Source organism: Vombatus ursinus, unplaced genomic scaffold (assembly GCF_900497805.2).
Source record: "Vombatus ursinus unplaced genomic scaffold, bare-nosed wombat genome assembly UNPS02014799.1, whole genome shotgun sequence".
Lineage (NCBI taxonomy): Eukaryota > Metazoa > Chordata > Mammalia > Diprotodontia > Vombatidae > Vombatus > Vombatus ursinus.
Window position 1 is genome coordinate 50,137,365 of NW_020954577.1, and position 10,009 is coordinate 50,147,373.

General features: G+C 44.1%; 1 protein-coding gene across 5 annotated transcripts in view; it reads left to right on the forward strand.

Annotated features, from left to right (window-relative positions):
- Positions 1-10,009, forward strand: part of LOC114050601 (src kinase-associated phosphoprotein 2-like) — a 191,924-nt gene that overhangs the window by 109,911 nt on the left and 72,004 nt on the right. For all 5 annotated transcript variants that reach the window (XM_027872422.1, XM_027872423.1, XM_027872421.1 and 2 more), the window contains one exon: positions 1,877-1,960. In XM_027872422.1, coding sequence (XP_027728223.1) covers positions 1,877-1,960 — 84 coding nt within the window. The remainder of the gene's footprint in view (positions 1-1,876; positions 1,961-10,009) is intronic.

Consider the following 10,009-nt stretch of genomic DNA (forward strand, 5'->3'; position numbering starts at 1 on the left):
CACACACATACACACAGTGGGCACTTAATGGCCTCACCCACACACAGGGGGCACTTAAAGACCTCACCTGATACTCATCGTATCATGGAAACTGGCCATGGTCCGTGTCAAATGGGGGAGATTGCTTGTCTTTTTACATGTCTGTTGCAGTGTTCTTCTCCTCTGGCTCTGATAATTGGTGTCAGCCAGAAGGTCTCATTCTTTTAATACCCATTTATAATAGAAAAATGAAAAATGGAAGGATTATTATGATGATGGTGGAAATGAAAAATGGAATGTCTCCTCTTATTGTCTGCCTCTGAATTGGGCCTTTTGGCCCTTTCTGTCAGAATCTGCTTCACTCACTTAGCTTGTGGCATAGGCGTTTAGGAGGGGAGAAGTCACAGCCCCTTGGAGTTAGATGGGCCATCGAGGTACATCTGTCCCTGCCCAGGCCACCCCTCTCCAGTGACCTCCCTGACAGGGGCTCCTGCAGCTTTGGGGCCCTGGGGCCCAGTGGGCAGCACACTCCAGTCAGATGGTTCTGCTTGGGAGGGAGCAGGTTCTTACAGCGAGACAGTGTGTGCCTCCTTCCAACTTCTACCCATTGCTTGTAGCTCCATTTTTCAAGCACTGACCCAGCACCTCATACATTGTTGTTCATTCGTTGCAGTTGTGTCCGGCTCTGTGGCCCCATTTGGGGTTTTCTTGACAAAGATCCTGGAGTGAGTGATTTGCCATTTCCTTCTCCAGCTCATCTTACAGATGAGGAAACTGAGGCAAACAGGGTGAAGTGACTTGCCCAGGGTCACACAGTCTGAGGCCAGATTTGAACTCAGGTCTTCCTGACTCCAGACCCAGTGCTCTATCCTCTGTGCCATCTTGTTGCTTCAACCTTGTACATTAATACATAAGCACTGTTGTAGAAATGGCACCGAAGGGTACAAAGATGGGAAGAGGGGCTGAACTGGGCCAAGTCCCCCTGGCTGGCGACACACAAGGGCCTCAAGACAGGGAGGATCTGAATGACTTGAAAAAACTTTGAACTTGGTTTTACCAAAACTACCACTGTCCACAAAAGGTCAGCACCTCCCAGCCCTAGTAAGCCGAACATGAAGCTGTTCCCCCTTGCTCACTGGCCCTCGTCTTCCAGGAAGGCTGCCAAAGGGGATGTCTCTTTGGACACACATCCCCCATCCTCCCTCTTTGTACATTGTGTGGAGGCCGGGGAGCTCCCAGGCTGGCCTTGACCAGGCTGTCTCCTTACTGACGTCTTGTACGCTGTTTCCTCTGCCCAATCTTTTCTTGATAATTAAAAAAATTATTAATAGCTTTTATTTTTCCATCACCTTCTACCTGCACATATCCTGTATGGTCCTGTTTCTCTCCATGTTGTCTTCTTCATTAGAATCTAAGCTCCTTGAGGGCAGGGGCTGTTCTTGCCTTTCTTTCATATCCCCAATACTTAGCACAGCACCTGGCACCCATAAAGCATTGGATTGTCCAGAGCCAGGCAGAACCAGTTATCATCTTAGAGTCATCCGGCCCAATGGAAGAGGACATTGAATTCTAGAGCAGTGGTTTGTCTAATGTCATCTGGCCATGTTTCCTCCTTTTCTGCCCCCAAAGTGGGGGGAGGCAGGAGAGCGGTCATTCTCCATCGTGTTGGCAGCCCCGTTCCTCCTCCCTCTTTATAGCTTTCCTAATTCTATTTTTGCTTAGTAGAATCTTCAGAATCTTCAGATAAAAGGTATGCATTAGGTCAGAGGTGATAGAATTTTAGAGATGGGAGGGACCTCCAAAATCATTTTTGCAGATGAAGAAACTGAGAACTGATTGACAGTAAATACGAATAGTTTATCTCATCTGAAAATATTTCCTTGTATCTTTATTTCAGATCACAGCTTCCTGGGATTTGAATGGCAGAAGCGTTGGTGTGCTCTTAGCAAAACAGTTTTCTATTATTACGGAAGTGACAAAGGTACTCATGATTGTTGAATTGTGATGTGTTATGATCAAATGCAATTGTTCCATTTATTATGTGCTCAGTGAGCGTGAATTTATTTTTGGCTTTGCTTTGTTTTTTTACTTTTAAAGTACAATTTATCAATAAGCTAAAGGTCTCAGCACAAATTACAGTTCATGGACTGGGGCTTTTTCTTACCAGCCTTCTATACTATCAAGTTCTTGGCCCTTAGTAAAACCTGTACGTTTGCTGATTTGCATGGTTTCAAGTCCTGTCAGGAAATTTGGAACTGTCCTTCCCCTTGGGCAGGGATATGTACACAAACACACATTCATACGTATATTTTATCAGCAGTAGAGTGTAAAATTCTTGAAATTTTTGGGCCACCGAGTGAGGAAGGGGAGTGGTGATGGAGTTTATATTGTTTAGCAGAAAAGTGAATAGTGGAATTAATATTTTATTATGCTTTGTGGACATATCATCACTTTTCAAGCTTACTGGAACTGAAATATGTTATTTATAGATTGGTTTATAAAATGATCATGTTTAGTATATTATATCTAAAAATATATTTTAGAGTGATTACAAAATCATTCAGTGAATTTACTTTTAAATATTTGAAATGGATAGGGGAAGGAAAGTAGAGGAAGGGAATAAGCATTTATAGAGCACCTACTATGTGCTAGGCCCTTCTGATGAGCATTTTACAAATATTCTCTTGAATGATTCTCACAACAACCCCAGAGGGAGGTGGTATAATTATCCCCATTTTACAGATGAAGAAACTGAGGCAAACAGAGCTTAAATGACCGGCTCAGGATCACATTATCTGGGGCCAGATTTGAACTCTGGTCTCCTTCACTCCAGGCCCAGCATTCTTATCCACTGCCATTAAATATGGAATATAATCTGCTGAACTTCAAGAAATAATCGAATATTCTGCTTTTTGCTACTTTTGAGAACCAGATCAAAACTGGAGAATAGAAGCAGTCAGTTAATATTACAGTGAAAATAAAAATAAAATTTGTATTTTCCAATCCTCACAGTGCTGAGCCGAGATTAGAAAGTGCCCTCATTTTTCTGAAAAGGAAACACTGAAAAAGTAGAACGACACCCCCCCCCACCAACCCACTGAAAATATTTTTTGCTCCTGGAACCTTCCATTAACACTGGGTCAGATTTTATTTTCAAGCTTCTAAGTGTTTACCATGAAATTGTGAAGGTGTGTGTGCATCCTGTTTTTGAAAACGTGTTTTTGAGTCTTTGAAGTGTCTCTTTACGTAGTTCTTATCCTGAGGGAGAAAATCTGGTAATATTCAGAAACCACTGAGAAATACTGGCTGTGGCCTGGTGGTCGATTCTTCTGTGATACTTGTGTAAAGACCAGTCAATATTGAATCCATGGATCATTGCTAACCACGCTTGGTGACTAGAAACCAATGACAGAGATTCTATTTGAGACTGGTATTTAGTCCTTTCTCCCTCCATCCCAGAGCTCTCCCTTCTCCCACCATCTTGTTTTTTGGTTTGTTTTTGTTTGAGGGGCCTGTGGGTTGTTTAGTAGATGGATGGGTAAACCAGTGGCACCTGAGCAGCTATAAGGAAACCTCAGAGCCGTCTGCCCTTGAAGGTGACTAAGCCCAGAAACCTATGGAAGAAATTAGGCATGATTCTTCTTCCTGGTTTAATGGCAGAATATCTGAGTGGAAAACCAGAAAAATGATGTGAGTCGGTATGGTATAACTTAGTCCTGTTGGGGCAACTAGGTGGTGCAGTGGATAGAGTACCAGCCTAAAGTCAGGAGGACGTGAGTTCAAATCTGGCCTCAGACCAAACACTTGACACTTACTAGCTGTGTGACCCTGGGCAAGTCACTTAACCCCAATTGCCTAAAAAAAACCCCAGAAAATCCCCCCAAAACAGTCCTATAGCCAAGACCCTAAGGAAGGGGTCACCGTATAGCCTAGGGTGTTAATATTACAGAAGGTGTTTCTATTAAGTCCGTTGATTTTGAAGGACACTTAGCAGTTTTCTGTGTGCCACAAAGAAATCCTAGTGAAATTCTGGAGGTATCCATTGCATTTCTGGCCCTGTGCTTCTCTGAGAAGAACACCAGTCAGCTATTATGAATTTCCTGGTCAGTTCGTGTTTTTGCCTTTTCCGTTGGGCTCCATTTTGTCCTCTCTTTCCTGAGATTTGTTTTCATGGCGATAATGGAGGGTTGGGAGCGTCTTTCTTTGTGCTAAATCCCTCTTTCACAGCTGTCACTATGTAACATCTTCTGTTTCCAGGGAGATTTTAGATAGATTCTAATGGTTCTTTTAGCTCATAGGTTGTTTCCTTAGGTATTTTTAGCTAATTCCTCTCTTTTCAAGGACTTTTATCAGTCATTAGACAGTTTTTCAGTTGCCTTTCTGCATGATCTTAATTTCATTCCCATCTTTTTGATTTTCCTTAGAAAATTTTCTCTACATGATGCTCATTTTCTTTCATGCAGTCAAACGTAACTAATATAGTCCTAACTCTTTAGCTCTGCTTTTCTGGAAGTAAATTTGCCACTTTTCTTCATACAGGGAGTTTTGGACAAACGTTCTTGCCTTGTATACATTTGAGATTGGCCTCACTTTTGAAAGGAGCTGTTCAGATGTAGGAAAACCCTCATCCCCAACAAAGTAAGATTTAGAGACGTGCCTTCTCGTGACCTGTAAGGAGCTGATAGCACATGCTGGGTTAAACAGCACTTTGTTACTGTCTGACAGATACATAGTTCGCATTTTCAACCTCATTGTGTGGGCCCTGACACACATTGACCCATCAGGTTGTAATGGCTGAGACAGAGGAGTTCCACTCTCCAGGGTAAATAATGCACTTACCTCCATCCCAATAAATATTGCCCGTGTTTATTATTCATAGCCATTTGGGGCTCTTAAGTAAAAAACACGCACGGCACGTATTTTATGTGCTTACAAAACCCACATCCATCTCTTCATCTCCTTCTAACTTTATCTCCGTGACTTCCTTTTTCCTTGGCGTTCCCAAGATCCAATTGTTTCAACTGCAGCGAGGGCAGAATATTGGCAGCTGAGTCGCCTGTTTTTCCTCCCGTGGATGTGGATATGAATGACTTGGTTCGTTTAGGATCCAATTCATAATCGAAGCTTTCAAAACCCCTCTATGAACGCTAGTCCACCAGAATCATCTTTTCTTCTTTTCTGCACCTGAGAAAAGTTTCACTTGCCTGAAATGCCTTCAGTGGGGTTTATAAGCACCTTCCTTTCATTTTCCATCTCCATGGAAGCATGCTTTATGTACTGCCAGCAAAGGCAGAGGAGGAATTTGTTCAGTGGCTAAGTTATTAAATTAATTCAGTAAATTCTTGTCACAACTTGGAGATGTGGAAGTGGAGTTTTAGAGGGCGAGGAGACCCCGGAGATCCCTTAGTCAACCCTGTCATGCTGCAGTTGAAGGAAGGCCCTGCTCTGAGCACGGGCCTGGGGCCGTCCTGGGGCCATCCTGGGCATCAGGGGAGAGTCAGAGATGAGGAGGAAGTGAACTTAGGCGTCAGAGCCTTTGGGCTGGTCAGTGCGGGATGTGTAGGATTTGGGACGTGAAAAATGTCCTCAAGAATTAAAAAAAGCTGGACTGCATGAATGATGGGAGGGCTCTGTGGTTCTTCTTCATCACGGAACATCAGAGTCGAAGGGCACCAGGCAAGCGATCACTCCCCCTTTGCTGGAAGACTCCCGTGCTGTGCGTCTCCTCAGTTTGTTGGAGGCCATCCTTGGGGTACACTGGCATTTCAGGCATACCTGTAGAGTAGGCAGCCTGTTCTCCTCACAGGACCAGCACATCTCCTCTTCCAGTTACAGATAATGCACGTTTATGCTCTCTGTCTCCTTCAGGACACTCCTACATGCTTTCTGGGCAGTCATATGCACCAACCATGTGATGGGCCCTGGTTCTCCTGGTCACCCCAACTTTGATTCTTCACAACTATATTGTTCATTAAATTCAAAATGTAGAAGTTGCCCTAGGGGATGGGAGTCAGTCTGTACTTGTGACATCATCATGGGGAACTCCCAGTGTTGAAATCCCTTCCACCAACTCCCTGTAACTTTTACACTCTAAGATGGACGCTGGGGCACTGAGCAGTTAAGGAAAGACCTGTTCTCGACCCTTCAGCAGAGCTTGGGTTCAGGGCTTCCTGATTCTAAGACTGACCCTCTGTCCGCTCCGTCAGGCCATGAAGGTACTTGCATCTGGCCTCTCAGCCTGCCTGTCTTTCTCCCTTGTGCTACAGTATCTTGTACACAGTAGGTGCTTAATAAACGTTGTTGACCCAGTACCCTGTTGATTCTTTCCAACTGGGTCTTTGCAGCTGTATCTTAAATGATGCTAAAGAGATATAAATAAAGGCAGAAGGAAGCTGCGAGCCAGCCCTCTGGCTGGGCCCACGGCCATGGGATTTTTGCTCTTCTTTTCCTCATCTTTCTGAAAACATACTTTAAAAATATTTTTGGCTGCTGAAATTTTTTTCACAGGAGCCCATTTACAGTCTTATGATGGACACCAGTGGAAAATTGGGGTTTCCATTTTGCTTTAGAGACTCTTCAAGATTTTGGAACACAGATTGTCATTGAAATGGTAGCCTCAACCCCTATGTTGAGGCAGGAGGAGAAGAGAGAGATCTCTTTTCTTCAGTATTTAGCTTCAAATTGCTCACATGTAATTTGATATAGAAATCATTACATAGTTTAGCATAAATTCCATTGAGGTTTTGAAAATAAAAAAGTATAATTTCATAAATTATTTGAAAAATTAAGTCACCTTATTTGTGCCTTTGCCATTGTCCAGTGTTTTTTGAGGTCCCCTCCACATGCCTGATGGAAGAAGCCACTCCTCTCTCTGTTCCAGGGTGAAAGCACCAGCTTCTCCTCCCACCCTGGAGGTGGCTCTGAAAAGGATATGGAAATGAAGAGCTAGCCTATGTAAAAGTGGTGCCTTGTGACCTTTCTTAAAAGCAGTCCTCTGTTTGGCAGTTACTGTGATGCCAGGCACTTTCTTGTGACCTAATTGGGCCCTGCCCATGGCCTATGCTCATTGTATTCTCTCTGCCATCGAAAAATATTCCTCTTATGGTCCTGCAAAGCCAGGGATTCAGGGCACCTCATTGATGCTGCTCTCAACCCCTCAAGGCCTTCTAGTTTTGAGCTCTTCTTTTCCATGTCTTTTCATAAATTGGCCATAGATAATCTACTCAGCATGCTGGAGATCTTCCTTTGGGTACTTTTAACGTGAGGGCAGTCAGTCAACAAACATTTGCTAAGCTCTTACTATGTATCAGTACTGTTCTGATATGTTCTGATAATGGGAATATAAAGAAAAGCGAGAAGAGTCCTACCCTCAAGGAACTTCCCCTCTCACAGGGCCGTCCGTTGTTCTTGTTAAACATTGAGCTGCCTTGCTTTGTTTGTCTTATTTGCCCATGATATGTCATTTCTGCTACTCCTTGATTGCTATGTCATCGCTGGTAACTGCAGAGCTGTATGTGCCCCCTGGGCATCTTTCCATGGTGCTGAGGTTTACTTTTTCATCTTGATTATTCTGGATTCAGGTCTTCCTGGGCATGGTTTCTGCACCAGGTGGCACGATGGTCAGTAAAGGGAAATCAGTGGTATGAAGCAAAGTGTCATTCATTGACCTCTCCCCCAGTCAAGTCAACTTTCCTCCTGGAAAGGGTGGGTCAGTCTGCTCTCTTATGGATCCAGTCACTATCCCTATAACTTTCCCAGCCATGACTCCCCTGTGACTCCCCTGTATCCATGTATACCATGCTCTGGGTGGAAAGGGGCCTGGGGTTATGGAGTGCTGGGGGAGAATTGCCCTGGATCCCTAATGTGCATATGTGACAACCCAAGGGCTCCCATATTCAGAGGAATCTGGGAGGTGATTGAAGGTTTGCCCAGCGGTGAGATGATTTCTTTTCAAGAGTAGCTACATGTGGTTATGACTTCGTCGCCTATATTGTGAATAACTTATGAACTTGGAATTTGGAGGCAGTCGTCATATTGGTGGAACAACAGGAATCAGTGGGAGCTTCCTTCCTTTCCTCCCCCAACATGAGCCGTTCATTCATTCTCCCTTCTCGGCTGCAGCATTGTCTCACGCTGGGACCAGATTAATGCCTGGAGTGGAAAATGTAGGCTGGAGTGTAGAAATCCCTTGGCTTTCATCGTAACAGTGCATGATACTCTGGAGAAGGCATGATCTGTGCGTGTTTAAAATCCGCAGCACTTGCCAGACTTTTCATGCTAAGCAGGAGACTTCCTAGCTATTGTTTTTAATTAAAATGCTAATGGTTTGACACTTTCTCACAGTATAACTCAAAGGACCCAAAGTATATTTCAGCATAGGAAGCAGTGTTTTCATCTGCATCATTCACCGAAAATGGCTTTAATGAAAAAGGAGATTTTGCTTAAACTAATCAAAAATATTAAATTCTCTTGAATTGCATTTACCTTTGACTAAGCAGGTGGACCAAGTTCTCTGGTGCAGTTCAGGACCAGGGGGCATATCTTCCTCTTCCTGTGCTCAAGTAATTAGTATTAACAGCAATGGAGGTTACCCATGGTCACAGAGGGCAAAATATCTCCCTGAATATAAATAACAGAGTTTATTAGGAAACATTGCAGAGTGGATTAGATATCTTTCAACTGCTAAACTTTGAAAACATTTGGATGAGCATAGAGATATTCAGAATTTACAGGAGGCACTTAATAACTGTGTTTAGGCTGTGCATGCACATTTTATACACATACACATTTATACATATACATGCATGTATGTACATCTCTGTACAAGCATCTGGTAAGCCAGTCGTCAGGTGACTAGTTTTTGCAAGTCAGTCATAAGGAACAGAAACAGAAAGTCTAATGGGGTGTGACAAGAAAGAAGTTGAGAAAAAAGGACAGAAGAAACTTCTGAGGATTAATCGTGGAATGCCAGAAGTGGGGGACAGAGCTGGTGTGTGTACAAAGCCCACTTTGAGGTTCTGGAACAATCCTTAGGGGACATGACTGGACTGCCCCAAAGCCTACCCCATCCCATCCCCACACACCCCGTAAGGCTGAAATTCAGGGTAACAACTTTATTTGATCCATGTGAGTCTTATACCTGAAAAGGGAAAAGACAAAGGAAAGAAAGAGGCGATAGGAAGGGAAAGGGAGAAAGAGGAGCCTAGCAAAGAGAAGAAAAATCAGAAAGAAAGGAATCGGTGTGGTGCACGTTCATGGCTAAAGGAAACACAGGGGAGGGAATTCAGGAGATAGAGGGCACAAGGTGGTTTTTCCCCCTCAAGGTGTGGGAGGCCCTGGAGGGGATACCTCCCGAGTTTCCCAGCTGGCTTCCAAGCCCTTCTTTTCACTTGCACATTTATTGTAGGAGAATTTGGCTTGGTCTCACATGATGCCAGTGACAGGGAAAAGGGTGACTAGCGCTGTGCATGTCATAATGAAGTTCCACCAGCCAATAGCTGTTGAGGTGCGCCATGGCATTGGTGATGGTGTCATGCTTACTTGAAGTCTATAGTAGAAGAAAGAATCATTTTGGCTGGTAGCAGGTAATAATATTAATACCGGTGCCTGGCATTGTGCTGGACTCTATTGTGTGTAGAGCATTTCTGCTTGGATTTTCTCATTTGATTCCCACAACAGGGGCAGATACAGAGTACACAGAGTGTTTTGCCCACTGAGCACCACTGAGAAGCAAGGGCTTCGATCCAGGTATTAGATGCCAAGCTGCATGTTCTTTCGCCTGCCCCACTCTCTCTCTCTCCCTCTCGCTGTGCAGCAGTTTTCATTGTTGTTGTTTAGTCTTAGCCCAGGAGAGCATCAGTTTAGTTTTAGCCCTCACGTAACTTACAGTCCAAGAGTTGCCTGAGAAGTTAAGCAGTTTGCTCAGTGTTGGAGTTGGGACTTGACCTCAGGTCCTGCTGGCTAAGGCTGACCCTCCTACTTCTCCTTCCTCTCCTCTCCTCTCCTCTTCTCTGCTCTCTTCCCCTTTCCT